This window comes from Aquarana catesbeiana, linkage group LG13, assembly GCF_042186555.1.
Source record: "Aquarana catesbeiana isolate 2022-GZ linkage group LG13, ASM4218655v1, whole genome shotgun sequence".
NCBI lineage: Eukaryota > Metazoa > Chordata > Amphibia > Anura > Ranidae > Aquarana > Aquarana catesbeiana.
The window spans coordinates 82,490,425-82,506,417 of NC_133336.1; the positions used below are offsets into that span (position 1 = coordinate 82,490,425).

Below are 15,993 nucleotides of genomic sequence, written 5' to 3' on the forward strand. Positions count from 1 at the left end.
TTCACAGTAGCCAGATGACTCCACAATGCCCCCTGTCGGAGGTTAACCAAATTTAGTCTAAATTTAGAATATTCCATTGTTGGGGAGTGCCCCAGTTACCTGTGGGACTTCACCTCACCACTTGGTCCTTGATTTAATGCCTTCAGTTCATGAATCACTTGCGATTATATTTATGCTGATTTTAATAAATGCACTAATGAAATATGAGAATTTTTGCCTTTTGTGGTGACCTGTAGGCCCAGTTCAAACTAGTGCGATGCAAGACATTGCACGTAATTCGCACCGCATTGCTGTGCAGATCACATGCGATGTCCGTGCAATGCAATTTCAGCCATATAAACGGTATGGCTGAAATCGCATCTCATTCGGACCAGAGCTGTGCAAGACCCTTTTTTTGGTCTGCACTGGAATCGGATCGCATGGGTGTTCACACATGGGTGTGCGATACGATTCCTGCACCACTGTGCGATTCAGGTGCGATGCAGGAACCCGCACTGGATTCGCAGGGTTCCCGCATCGCACCAGTGTGAACCCAGCCTTAATCCACCGTCTCCTAGCTGGACTTCTTTGAGAGAGGTGCAGGATCACTCTCCCCCAATTTCACTAAGATTTGTTTCACACTTGTGCAATGCGGGAACCCTGCAAATCCACTATGGGTTCCTGCATCGCAGTTCACACTGCCATATACGTACTGCTGGGAGCGTCAATCCAATGTTAATGAAACCCCCATTTCAGCTCACATATCGGGTAATACAAAAAATTGTTGTGCTCAGATATTTTGACCATATAAAGTTGTGTCATCTGCGGGATGGGGAAGAGTGGGGATGATCAGAATTATGAACTTATAGTCCAAAAATCCAGGGGAGAATCAGAGAGTCAATGACAAATTAAAATAAGAGGGACTTCTGATCAGAAAGTGAAGAAGTTTTTGGTAGGGATCCGTAGCCTGGGTGGTTACCACAGGGATGGTAGCTGGTACTGAGAAGGCAGCATGCTAAAGGATGATAGAACCTCTGGCAGAAACACAAACAAAACAAGCAGCGCCAGATCTGAGTGCAGCATTAAGTTTAAAAGGCTTTAATATAAGGTAATGCACTTACTACAAAGTAAAGTAAAAGAAGGCACATCTGTGTAAGAGTCCAAATAAGCGACAGGGTCCAGGTATCAGTCTCCAGATGGCGTTGCAGGATCTTTTCTCAGCAGCACCGGTGGTCTCCGGTGTCGAAAACTGCAGATCGTGCTGGGAGGACGTCAATCCGAGGATTCCAGGTCGCAGTGTGATGATGTTAACATTCATATTGCACTGCGAACTGACAGTTCGGACATGAAACAGATTGCATGGGTATGAACACTCATGCAATCAGATTCTGGTGCGGACCAAAGAAAGGGTCCTGTGCGAGTATGGTCCAAATGCAATATCAGCCATACTATCTGTATGGCTAAAATCGCATTGCATGGACACTGCATGTTATTTGCACTGCAGTGTGGTGCGAATCACATGCGATCTCGCAGAGCGCACTGGTGTGAACCGGCACTTAGACTTAAACTGTTATTGCCTCTCTTTGGATAAGACAGACATGTTTTTATGGTGAGTGCATCTCCTTGTGTGCGGTGAAGCAACACTGAATCAGTGGAAGTGTTACTTTGAAGAGTCACTGGGTGTTCAGTTTCGATATCGTACTTGGATTATTTGAATGAATGAAGATCTGAAAATTTCACCACACGGTGGACAATTTGTTTTATATTTAGCAAGACTTTTTTTTTCTTTGAAAGAGTTTTTGCTATTTGGTGGAGATTTTATTTTAGGTTAGCGCTAAAGCCATTTTTTATTTTGGTTTAGTTTGTTGCACATTTGACATCACTTTATTCAATCATTGACTTTTTAATATTTGATGGAGTTTTCATTTTTAATAGTTTTCATTTTAAGTACACATACAATTGACTGACATATCCATACAATGTAGCTTCAATGAACTCCAATAATGACCACAAAAGTGTTCAATATATGGCGTAGGTGCTTGTGTTTATCATAAACAACTCGTCAGGAATTGTGTCATCAAAGAGTAAAACTGCCAAAACATGAACTATAAATCATCAGTATACAAAAAATACTAAATATAAAAATATTTATTCACATCATTCAAAATTGTTTTGTATAAGTTCACCAGTGTTAGGCCTGTTTTACATGGACTTTAGCTTGTATGAGAGCAGTGTGAACAGCAAGCTTTGACAAAACATTTGTAGAGCTTTCAGAAAGCTTTGCTGAAGCTTTTAAAGTACCAGTCAGGTCCAGTTTGCAAATCCTGAACAAAGATCCTAATGGGAGTGTTGATTGCCACTTTAAGCAAGCTGCTAGAAGGCTTTCAACAAAGAAGTTCTAAAAAGCCTGCTAGCGGCTTGTTTAAAGTGGCAGTCAACACTCCCATTAGAATCTGTGTTCAACATTTACAAACTGGAGCCGAATGGTACTTTAAAAGCTTCAACAAAGCTTGCTGAAAGTTGTGCAAATGCTTTGTCAAAACTTGCTGTTCACACTGCTCTTACACAAGCTGTGAAGATTGAACTCCTGTTATGCTCAGAGTCCTGAATGGTAAGTCTGCATTTTTTTGCAGTTTCTCTTTAAAAAAAAAAAAAGAGACATCTGACTGGTCTTCTCTCAGTAGCCCCTAGGGGCAGTGTGCTGTTTAAAACATGCTCTGTGTATTTATTAGGTGCATGGGCTGCCGTTTCTCCTCAAGCCACTAGAGGGCGCAGGGGCCTATTTCTATATAGGCAGGAAATAAAGGGGCGGCCATGTTTGCCATGTGGACAGCAGGGACTCTTAAGACATAACAGCAGCCTATGGATACTAATGACGTGCGAGTACTTAATATGGGAGAAATGTGTGGCCAGACAAGTTATGATTATATACTGCATACTTACTGCCTAATCAGGGAGGCCTGTACAACTAAGTCGTTACACCCCTAGCAGTGCACTTCAAAGTGTTATGTCTCCAGAATACTGTGCATTTGGCACAAAAATAGTATGGGGCCTGGTGCAGTTGAACAGGTGCATACTTGCAAACGTCAGAATAACGTGCATTGGGTCTGCAGGAATTTACTTTTAGGCTGATCTGAAGCAGAAAAAGGCTGCATGGCATGCATATGTGCTAAACTAGTAAAAAGTAGTATGGGGCCAAATGCAGTTGGTTAGGTGCAGCATAGTATGCATGCTTGAATAAACACGTTTTGCATAGATGTTGCATACATACATTTGCATAGAGGCTACATTGGATGCCTATGTACTTGGCTAAACCTGATTATAACTAGTATGGGCCCAGGTGCAGTTGAGCAGGTACAGCATAGTATAAATGTTTCATATTGCTTGTTTACTTGAATAGGCCCATGTTTGCAGACACCTGCTTGCTTGAATAAACACAAGCTTGCATAAGCAGGTTTGCAGAGGGCCCCGGCCCGCCCCGTACCCGACAAGTGGGCGGCGCCCATCCGCCCAGCATGCAGCCCCCCCCAAGATAGGCCACGACAGTGCGTTTCCGTGGACACGGGTTGCAAAGATGCAGGTTTTTTTAAGCACGAGTTTGTATAGACGTGTGGGCATAAGTGTGTATGCATGTCGCATAGATATACGTGTTTGCATAAACACATGGTGCATAGACAGGTTTGCATAGATACGTTTTGCATAATATATGTTGCATAGCCACTTCCCGACCGGCTCCTGTACATATACGGCGAAAGGATGACTCTCTGGCGTGAATTGCCGTATATGTACGGAGGCTCCTTTAGGAGCCACAGCAGGCGTGCATGCGCCCACTGCACGGCGGGAACCCAATGTGCGTGGCCATCGGGCACGATAGCCGCTGGCCACCCGCGATCATGGGCACGAGAGCCAGAACGGGGATTTGTGTGTGTGTAAACACACAAATCCCTGTTCTGACGGGAGGAGAAACAGATCGTCTGTTCCTACTAAGGAGGAACAATAATATGGCTCCTCCTCTACTCAGTCACATCCCCTCACAGTTAGAAATATACCAAGGGAACACATTTAACCCCTTGATCGCTCCCTAGTGTTAGCCCCTTCCCTGCCAGTGACATTTACACAGTAATCAGTGCATTTTTATAGCACTGATCGCTGTAAAAATGTCAATGGTCCCAAAAAAAAAAAAAGTGTTAAAAAAGTGTCCGATCTGTCCACCACAATGTCGCAGTCCCGCTAAAAATCGCAGATCACCGACATTACTAGTAAAAAAATAAATAAAAATGCCATAAATCTATTCCCTATTTTGTAGATGCTATAACTTTTGCGCAAACCAATCAATATACGCTGATCGCGATTTTTTTTTTTTTTTTACCAAAAATAGGTAGAATACATATTGGCCTCAACTGATGAAGAAATTTGTTTTTTAAAAACATTTTGGGGATATTTATTATAACAAAAATAGTTTTTTTTTCCTAAATTGTCGCTCTTTTTTTGTTTATAGCGCAAAAAATAAAAATCACGCAGAGGTGATCAAATACCACCAAAAGAAAGCTCTATTGTGAGAAAAAAAAGGACGTCAATTTTGTTTGGGTACAGCATCGCACAACCGTGCAATTGTCAGTTAAAGCGACACAGCGCCGTATCACAAAAAATGCTCTGGTCAGTAAGGGGGTAAAACCTTCCGGGGCTGAAGTGGATAAACACGTTTCATGAATGCATGCTTGCTTATTCCGTAAATGCATGTCTCCATGGGCACGTATTGCATAAGTGCGTGTTTGCATGGACACACGCTTTCATGTTTGGCATAAATGCATATTTGCATAAGCACATAATTACATTCTTCCATAAACGCATGCCTCCATAAATGTATGTTGCTTAAACGCAGGCTGCCATGTTTTCATATGAACTGCACACATATGTGTGTAGTTGCAAATAAACTGCATATATATGGGCTTATTTACATTAAACTGTATACATACATGCCTATTTGCCTAGGACTACATTTGTGCTTATTTGTCTAGGGATTCATACATATGCGCTTATTGCCTTGCGCTGCAAACATAGATGCATGAATGGCAAGAATACTTGTATACCTGCATGTTTGCATACCTGGGTACCTGCATACTTCCATACCTATGGGGTAGTTTAGCGGTAGACCATCATTGTCTAGGCCTGCATCCTTGTGGAACTGTGTATTAGTTTGTCTAATACAGTCACTTTATTATGTATCTGTTAGACTAGCTAAATCACTTAGAAGGGTGAAGCAGGTACACTGCCCTCATGTTCAGTGGTCTGGCAATGTTCACGTGTCCCGTTGGACCAATGGCATCAGGGTGATCTGAGCCACTGTGGTGCCTGATCTTGGATCAAGCCTGGTTAGTATTTGGATGGGAGACTGCCCAGGTTTCCCTCCTAAGTGAGGGAGGCATCTGAGGTTGCTGTGTTTGAGAGTATCTCAGACCATAAGATTTTAGAGCAGTCTCTGAGGTGGTTCGCTCCTTCCTTAGTCGGGTCAGTCTTTGCCTTGCATTGGGTCTTGGAGCAAAAGTTATGGGCTCGTTATTGTAAAACAATTAAATGGTAGCAGCTTCAAAACTGAATAGGGATATGAGGTCTATCTTAAGATATCAATCCGCTGGGCATCCTTCTGTTTCAGATAGGCTTGGTCTCTATTCAGTGATGACCTCTCAGCAAAAGGAAGATTGCGGGGCCCATAATCATCAGGAAACACACTGCTTCATGTGCCGAGTTGTTTCCAGCCTCTTCAAAGATTTCTGTAATTGCAGTGGAAAGTCATCAGTTTTCTTTTTTTGTGACCATCCTTCAGGCTTGGCCACAGCTTCTGACGTTCACAAAGCTCCTAGCTCCAGTGCTGGACTTGCTAAAGACGCAGGGGGTGTCAATCTCAGTATACCTCAATAACCTTTGCTCTGGAAGCAGTTGGTCCAGATTTTCCTTCAATACATTTTGCAGTAGGAAGCTGTATCTAGGTTGAAGCACATTCCTTATGTACAGTCCTACTCCAGGTCTTGGTAGAGGATCATTCTCGCTGTCTGGAACTTGAATCAGGCATTGGATTGGCAGAGGGCTCTGTTCCCACAGTGTTGCACAGCTAAAGATTGGTGGTTGATGGTTCAGAATCTACAAAGGTTGAATTCTTCCTTACAGGTATTGGAAGATAACCACTGATGCCAGTTTCTCCATTTGGTTTGAGGGTGGCTACAGTTCAGTGGACTTGGCCTCCACAGGACAGTATACTGCCCATAATTATCTTGGAGCTTTTGGCCAGTACGCCTTGCTCTGGATTATGGTACAAACCAGGTTCTAGGTAGGTAGGTTCTATCCGGAAAAGCCTCTGCAGGGGCCTATATATCAACCACCAGGATGGCACCAGGAGTCATGCGGCTCAGGAAGGTGAACCACATTCTGTCTGGGACAGCACAAGTGCTGTCTCTATCATCAGTGCATATTCCAGGTATAAAATAGTGGCAGGGGAAACTCTGCAGGTGAATCTACTAGATTCCAAGTTCTACAACAAGTTGGGACAAGTTGTGTCCGGGACAAGGATCCCACTGGCAATAAGGGTAGATGCACTGGTAACGCCTTAGGGACCAGTTCTCCCTTATTTGATGCTTTCCTCTGTTTCGAGTTCTGCCACATCTTTTGCGTAGAATCCGGAAGGGGGTAACGCTGATAATAGTGTTAGCCGAATTAGCTCGGGAGGGCTTGGTGCACTGACATAGCGAGTCTTGCGGGGGTCACTTCTTGGACACTCCCAGTCCAGCGGGACCTAATGGTCTTGAGTTCTGTATCTCAGCACTGTTGAGCCCCTGGAATCCAGCTTCAGGGAACTTCAATGACAGGACTTGGAAATATTTTTTTTGCCTGGGGTGAAACCAGAGAGTGGCACCTGCAGAAATATGCACGTGGGAGATTTTCTTTTTCATTCCCCAATCAGTGGGGGCAAGGAGATTGGCTTAAATATCGTTAAGGGTCAGAGTTCGTCCCTATAAATTTTTTCCCAGAGGCCGTTGTTTCTCACTCCTTGATTCATACTTCATACAGCGGGTAACGTAGACAGTCCCACCTGTCAGACCACTCTTGTGTCCTTGGGACTTGAATTTGATCTTGTCTGTCCTTGCTGAGGCCACTTTTTGAACCAATCAGGAGATTCTGTTGGTCCTTTATCTAAGAAGGTGGCTTCTTTGGCTTTCACTTCACTAAGTGGAGAGTCAGAGTTGGCAGCTATTTCATGCAAGAAGCCGTTCTTGGTTTTACAGCATGATAAGGTGATATTGCATCCTCATCTATTTTTTGCCTATTGTGGTGTCTAGTTTTCACTTGAATCAAGACAATGTCTTGTCTTATTTTCTGATCCTCAGTTGGCAGGAGTAAAATCACTGCATACTCTGGAGGTATTTCAGGCAGTCAGAATTACTTGAATTGTCAGCGCAGGTCAGGAATCCTGGTTTGTGCTGCCGGTAGAGCTCAGGATGGGCAGGAGTCATCCAAGTTAATGCTTTCCATTGGATTCGCCAGTTAATTATTCAAGCCTATGGCTTGAAAGGGCAAGGCCCCTCACCAGTTTTTTTTTGCTAAAATCGCTCGCTACCAGGTGTGTGGAGGCATCTTGGGCTATCCGCCATCAGGTGTCAGTGGCTCAGAATTTTAAGGCCATTACATGGTCTTTTGTTCATACATTCACAGAATTTTACCAGATGGATATCAAAGCCACAGAGGATACTGCTTTGGCAACAGTATGTTTGGGGCTGCAGAAGAAATCCTTCTCAGCTGTCAGTTTCTGTAATTGTGTCTCCCTCCCCATCAAACATATCCCATAGACACAGAGGTCCCTCCCATCTTTTTTGGGATATTCATTGCTTTGCTACAAAACTGAGGTCCTTCCTGTGTAGGAGGGGCTATATAGTGGAGGACTTCCTGTTTGACTAACTGCCAGTGTCCATTCACCTATAGGTGGCTTATATAGTAATTATTATGGTTGTGCTCTGTCCCGCGATGTACTTAAAGAAAATAATTTTACAGGTAAGCATGACGAAAAAAATCCTACTCTCTTCAGTGCTGTCACATGAAAAGACATAATAGAATATTTACGAAAATGTGAGGGGTGTACTCATATTTGTGAGATACTGTAGCTGTGATCAGTATGTGCAGGACCGCGGTTTGATAACATTTAGAGAATTTGTCTATAGAAATACCTAGTAGTGTAAATTGAGGGAATGGGAGAGAGAGGAGTCCAGTGATGGAAGATATTAGAAAGAATACCGATTTCCAGAAGCTAATAATTTGTTGTAATTTTTTGTGTTTATAGCGCTGTTCTAAATAAAGGGAGTTGGGCAGCTGGTTTTACACACATATATATTTCTCGTTCACATTTTAGATTTTGAATACCTGTTTGTACACCTGCACTTATTTCAGTTTTTTGTATTTTATATTGAGCGCTGAGGAGCTGTATCATCATGGTGTTTATATCATTCAAAAATTTAAAAACATAGTCAATGGTTACATTAAAAAAACTAAAGTTATCAATTTTCAAAAAAAAAAAAAGAAGTGAGGATTGTAAAGAATGTTTAAATGTACCTGTCCCTGTTTGTGAGGGGAGAGATGAAGTACAGGATCTTGACGGATCAGTCTTCCTGTTGGGCTGTCTCTGTATGATGGATGTACCTTAGAAACTGCAGGCATGTGACACGTTGGCTCTGTAACACAAATAAACCAGTTTCAAGCTCAATCCTGGTAGCTGGATAGTAAAATCTTTAGGGATACACATACTTTCAGAGGGTCCCTATCATAAAAGCAACATGTACTAAGAAATATGATGGCTTTCATTGCAGATCTCCTTCTGAAAACAATAGACTCTTGGATTTATGGTCTCAACATGGACTTAAAATAAACCTGCAGATCAGGAAAATAATTAAGACAGAACTAATCTGCATATTTTTTTCAAGTCAGTACTGAAGCTACTAGATCAGCATGGCAGCCAGGGAACTAGAGAGAAAGATCAACAATAGAAGTCTTTCCATGTCACCGTTTCCTTTGATGAAAATTAAACAGTTTTTCTATATTATAGTAATATGTAAACCTCAATTTGAAAAGTAATTTTAAATATTTTTAAAGCTTTTTAAACACTAAACAAATAGGTATCCTTCACAGGGGTTTTATTACCTGCATACATTTGATTCCAGCAGCAGGAATCAAAAGATACTTGCAGGTAGGATGGCAGGTGTAGGCCAACAGTGGGGGCCGCTTAACTCATACAAAGTAGGAACAGGCTGAGAGGAGCCGTTGCTGTTCACATGTATCCTCCCACTCAGCAATGACATGTGGTTAGGGAAGGATGAGCGACCCTAGATGCAGAAAGAAGCTCTCACTGAGTCTGCAGTTACATTGTTCAGTGATAGCTCCTCTCCGCCTGTCATTACTTTGTCCCCTCAAAATAACTCAACACACAGCCATTAATGTCTAAACTGCTTGCAACAAAAATGAGTACACCCCTAAGTGAAAAAGTCCAAATTAGGCCCAAAGTGTCAATATTTTGTATGGTCACCATTATTTTCCAGTACTGCCTTAACCCACTTGGGCATGGAGTTCGCCAGAGCTTCACAGGTTGCCACTGGAGTCCTCTTCCACTCCTCCATGACGACATCACGGAGCTGGTGGATGTTAGAGACCTTGCGCTCCTCCACCTTCCGTTTGAGGATGCCCCACAGATGCTCTACAGGGTTTAGGTCTGGAGACATGCTTGGCCAGTCCATCACCTTTACCCTCAGCTTCTGTGGCAAGGCAGTGGTCGTCTTGGAGGTGTGTTTGGGGTCGTTATGTCGGAATACTGCCCTGCGGCCCAGTCTCTGATGGGAGGGGATCATGCTCTGCTCATGATCTTGTGCATCATCCTTAGAAGAGGCTTCCTTCTGGGATGACATCAATGCAGACCAATTTGATGCAGTGTGCGGCGTATGGCCTGAGCACTGACAGGCTGACCCCACACCCCTTCAACCTGCTGGCAGCACTCATATGTCTATTACCCAAAGACAACCTCTGGATACGACGCTGAGCTCCTGCACTCAACTTTTTTGGTCGACCATGGCGAGGCCTGTTCTGAGTGGAACCTGTCCTGTTAAACTGCTGTATGGTCTTGGTCACCGTGCTACAGCTCAGTTTTAGGGTCTTGGCAATCTTCTTATAGCCTGGGCCATCTTTATGTAGAGCAACAATTCTTTTTTTCAGATCCACAGAGAGTTCTTTGCCATGAGGTGCCATGTTGAACTTCCAGTGACCGAGAGTGAGAGGGATAACACCAAATTTAACACACTTGCTCCCCATTCACACCTGAGACCTTGTAACACTAACGAGTCACATGACACCGGGGATAGAAAATGTCTAATTGTGCCCAATTTGGAAATTTTCACTTAGGGGTGTACTCACTTTTATTGCCAGTGGTTTGGACATTAATGGCTGTGTCTTGAGTTATTTTGAGGGGACAGCAAATTTACACTGTTATACAAGCTGTACACTCACTACTTTACATTGTAACAAAGTGTCATTTCTTCAGAGTTGTCACATGAAAAGATATAATAAAATATTCACAAAAATGTGAGGGGTGTACTCACTTTTGTGAGATACTGTATATGTAGAATACAACTTGCATAGCTTATAAGGTAACCTGCAGCATATTTGTACAAATATGTAGAATACGAGTTGCATAACTTATGAGGTATACCAAAGCACATCTATTCCCCACTACCTCATATCGTACATAAATATTTTTTCCTTGTCAAAAGAAGTTTATTGAGTATACAATGTTATAAAGATACATAAAGTAAGTTTACAAGGATCTATAAAGTAAGCTCATTGTTTTACAGTAGGGTTTATATAGGTAAATATCATGAAATTTCAAATATTAAACATTGGGTTCACGTAAACCTAAATTAAAGATATATATAATTTCCTTAGTTACTTTTGTAGGTATTTAAATGATTTATACCTACTATACATATTGTTTACAAGTAGAGTGTATATAGGTCAAATAAATTCTGATAATGAGCTTTAATCGTAAGGTGGAGAAAAGGAAAGAGAAAGAAGAAAAAGGGTTGAAAGGTAGAGGTATGGTCCACAAGGTTGTCCCGCTCGTCAGTTTATTATTCTTTTTAGTTCTCTTTGAAGCCTTAGAATGGGTGTCTCTGTAAGTCATTTAATCTGTTACCATGGCAACAGGACAGAGTCATTGAAGTTTGACAGGAACTGTTGTTTTATCCAAGGATGCCAAAGTTTTTCAAATTTTGGAATTTGATTTTGATCGATGGCTACCATCTTAGCATGGGACATTGTATTATTCATTCTGTGAATTGTTTCTGCTAGTACCAATGTAGGAGATTTCCATGCCTTGGCCACTGTTTGTTTTGCAGCCGTTATTAGTTGGATCATAAGTTTGAATTGAGAGAGTGTTAACCATTCCGGTTTTAGATTAAGTAAAGTTAAATATGGATCTGGTTGTATTATTTTTTTAAATATTTTAGATGCAATCACGAAGACTTCCTTCCAGAAGGTTTGGATTACTGGGCATGTCCACCATATGTGTAAATATGTGCCTATTTCTGGGCATCCTCGAAAACAAAGAGCTGAGGTATTAGGTGAATATTTTGCCACTCTAGCGGGTACAAGGTACCAGCGAGTTAGGACTTTATAATTTGTCTCCAGTGCTAAGATGTTGGGTGAAGATGACTTAGATGTGAGCCATATGTTAGACCAGTCCGTGTCTTCTAAAGTTCGTCCCAGGTCCTCCTCCCACCTCTGAACGTAAGAGGGTCTATTAAGATTTGCTACTTCATATAATTGATTATACATAAATATTTTTTCATGGTTACAAATATTTAGACCTTGCCAAGCCCATGACCATTATTGTACTGTTCTTTTAGAAAGAGGAGAAGAAAAGTAACCTACAAGATGAATTAATTGTTATCATCTCAATGAGAACAAAACATTTGCAGCAAAAAGTAAAGAAAAAAATAATCACATATACATTCTGTCAAACTAAGAAATGATGGAGCTGCTTAATTGCTGGTTTGTCGTGTTGAAATGTGCACATACAGTAACTGAACAGATGGCTTTGTAATCCAGAAATGGGTTACTAAGCAACTCTTGATACCATAAATTTGCTTTAACTTTATTAAGGTAGCTTAAAAAAAAAAAGTCTTTCCACACAAAAACATTTATAAAGATTAAATATTAGATTTGTAATTCCATTATATTATTTAGTATAGTTGAATATATATTTTGCCTCAAACTACTATTCTAAAATTCTACACTGTTGGCAAAACCCATTGCAGTCTCTGTATATCGGATGATTTGATTCTGGGGCAACACTTTTGGTGTGGTTTTTCAGCACTGATAATCAGATGTATTATAATCTGGCACCAAAGTTATATTTCAGAAATTTTCAACATGAAAATATGATCACCTGAGAACATGATGAGTGTTGTTGTGGCTAGTTTCAGACTAGGGGATGGGTTTAGGGTACATTGAGGGTCAGTAAGTAGCTAGTCCTTTTTAAAGAGCAATACATTATTTTTCAAGCATAGTAATGATGTGGTAAAAGTTATTTCTGCCTAAAATTTGTGCGCTAAGCTTTCTAGCTCCAATTGTCCCCATGACAAACATAATCAAGCTAGTTCTCAGAAGCCATAAACTAAAATTCTACTTGCCTGTATGCTGAAGTAACATTTAGGAGGCACTGTACTGTCAACTGATAGGGAAACTAGAGACCTCATTAAAGTGATATTCGATTTGTTTGTTTTTTTCCTAAAAAAACATGTCATACTTACCTGCTCTGTGCAATGGTCTTGCAAAGAGCAGCCCCCATCCTAACCCCACGGCGCTCCTGGCCCCTCCCCCTTGCCCAGTGCCCCCAATAACAAACTGCTTGCTATTGGAGCACTCGTTCTCTTCTCACTGGCTGTGATTGACAGCAGTGGGAGCTAATGGCTCCTGCTTCTGTGTCTCAGCCAATGAAGCAAAAGAGACCCGGGACAGCCAAGGCTCCCATGCACATTGTTGGATCAAGAGGGGGCTCAAATAAGTATTAGGGAAGGCTCTGGGGGAGCAGCACACAGGTGGTTTTTTACCTTCATGCATAGAGTGCATGAAGGTAAAAAACCTTCAGCCTTTACAACCACTTTACAGCATGTCCTCACTGTATATAGATCATTTTGTGTGGTCAATATGTTGGTGATAATTGTGAACACAAATGACACCATGGGAGGCTTATACACATACACGCTTTGTTTAAAATATATTGTAGTAATATGACCTTCACAATATGAATATAACGTTGGACTAAATGTTCACTACACTAAGACACTGGGTGTTTGCTTTTGTTAAGCCAGTGCTCTATTACAGGGCTTACTAAATCCAGCAGGGATTTTTCTGAGCAGTTTACATAAGTGAATGCTGAGTGGACTATGGCTGTTATACACGTGTTTAGTAGACACCAGTCATAGGTTTTGTCAATGCTGTCCTCCTCCTGAAAATCTTAGATTGACTGTCTCTGGCTTAGGAACTTCTTGACTTACTGAGCCACAACTGGCAAGGAAATGTGACAATAAAAGAAATCAATACACACCAACATTGCTGACCCCTCCTGCTAAAAATGGTCATTAACTGGTTATTCTGCAGATCCAAGGGCTGACATGGAATAAGTATGTTAATTCAGGAGATCATACTTAATTACAACTTCAGCTGCAGCATACTTTATGTATGGATATGTGAAGGATTGAGACAGAGGATAGCAGCAAGCATTTTTGGAACAGGTTATGCATTGGAAGCCAACACATTCCTTTTTGTACAGGTTTCTTATTTCTTTCATAGTCTGAATGATCTTGTACACTGCACTGTGTACCTAGTACATTATTATTTATTTTATTATGATATCGTATTTATATTGCACTGACAGTTTTTGTAGCATTTTGCATAGTAAAAAGAGACAGTACAGTTACAATACAATTAAAGACAAGAGGGCTAGGGGGATCCTGCTTGTGAGAGCTTACTATCTAATGCTGGATACCATTCTATAAACAAGCTAAGTTTACAACAGAAATTAAGTGCAAGACTGTGCAAAATGAAAAAACTGGTTGGTTAGAATTAGAACACATAATTAATGCCATGATAGGATCCCAACATCTACAGTCTTACTTAGCAATGGAACAGTTTTTTTTAAGAATAGATATTACAGAAACAAAAAAAAATATATTACCATATACCAAACTAGATTAATTCCCACGAGATGGAGTGCACAGAATGTTGATGAGCAGCATTCATATAGCACAAACTACAAAGCGTGTATAATAAAAAAAAAGGAACAGAATTCTATTCACGCAATGCAGTTCTACATCCCCTGCTGCTTTATTCAGCTAACATTTTGCCTCATCTGACAGCCTAATTGTAAAATGTAATAAAAATGTAAATTAGCTGGAAAGCCATTTTATAAAAGCTGTCCTAAGGACCCAATGTTTATGGTTCAAATGTATATGCAACAATATTTTCATTTATACTATTTTGATAAAAGAGCAACATGATCCCATTAGATAGTAACATCCCATTCCCATAAAAGACTACAATAAAATCTGAGGACCAATTGGGATTTCATTGTTAGCTGACTTCATATGTATTTGCTTACGGCAGATATCTAAAATAATTTTAACACACATCAAGATGTGTCTGACTAGGTCACACATCATATAAGTAACAATTCTTATACTTTGCATTGGGTATAATTGTTTTAGCTATACAGGTGTTTTTTCCCTGGAGCTGTAAAAATATAAACATATCTAGTTTGGGATGGGGGGGGGGGGGGCTTTAGCTGCATTAGGGGTAGCTGCATTTGAAGCTAAAGGGGGCCTCAAATGTGGCCCCTGACATCACCAAAGGTCCGCACATAATGTTCAATATATGTAATGCTTGAGAGGACTGCAGACCTAATAAAGGAGATGAGGGTCAGAAAGTGTGGAAATGCTACATTTTTGGTTGGGGACAAGATGACAATAAGCAACTGTAAAAGAGACAGAACATGTTACATGAGGCTATTCGAGATCAGTACTATTTCCCTATGCAACGTTCCCACTAAGGACTACTGAAGTCCGAGGGCTACACATCATATACCAAAGACTGCAGGTTGCACACCAGGGCCATAAAGAGTAACTAAACCCTGAAAAAAATGTAATATACTGAAGATCACAAGTCCTTAGACACAGTGACTGCATTCATTTTCATTTATTAGGCTAGGATTATTTTCAGCAAGTGCAGGAAATTCCTACTAATCTTGCCAGGATAGCAGTGTCTTTGTCACTTCATGTGAGCAATACAGAAAGCAAAAACTACCAGATTTTTCTAATGAAAACTACTAATATCCCGATCCTTGTGTATTAAAGACGAACATGGGCAGATATGTTAGTAGTCTAGCTTGGGTGGCAACCATGGCTTCCGTTATAGATAGAGTGAGGAGTGATTGTGGCCACCAAGGGACAGGAAGTACGTTAGTTGCAGAATTACAAGTCGAAAATAAAGAAAAAAAGCCTGTTTGGGGGATTAGAAAGGCTTTGAGATTTCCATATAAAATGAAATTCCAAACACAAACAAATTGAAGTTTAGACTGACTTACTTAGTCTGCTCACCTACAACCCAATTAGGACCCATTGGTAAAAATGACATAAGCAAGAAGTGTATGCATACTGTTTCCAAGTAGAGGGATTAACCTGGGCTCCAAAATAATTTTACTGATAAAGTACCACCACTGGTAACATTTTAAACAATCTTAAAAGTAACTACTAAACTAGTCAGGTTACAATCTTGTATATGTTATGTGCTATGAATATATCCCCAATAAGTGTTCAGCAGACGTTAAAAGTAGCTGTCAAGAGGAATGGTGTTAGACTAAAGCTATCAGGGAACATGGGCTGTATAGCCATGCACTTCAAATCTAAAGGAATCAATTGTGCCTCAATAATT

General features: G+C 40.9%; 1 protein-coding gene across 5 annotated transcripts in view; it reads right to left on the reverse strand.

The window, feature by feature from the left end:
- SIPA1L1 (signal induced proliferation associated 1 like 1) overlaps positions 1-15,993 on the reverse strand; it is a 522,698-nt gene that overhangs the window by 95,149 nt on the left and 411,556 nt on the right. For all 5 annotated transcript variants that reach the window (XM_073608614.1, XM_073608616.1, XM_073608618.1 and 2 more), the window contains one exon: positions 8,575-8,693. In XM_073608614.1, the coding sequence (XP_073464715.1) occupies positions 8,575-8,693 (119 nt within the window). The remainder of the gene's footprint in view (positions 1-8,574; positions 8,694-15,993) is intronic.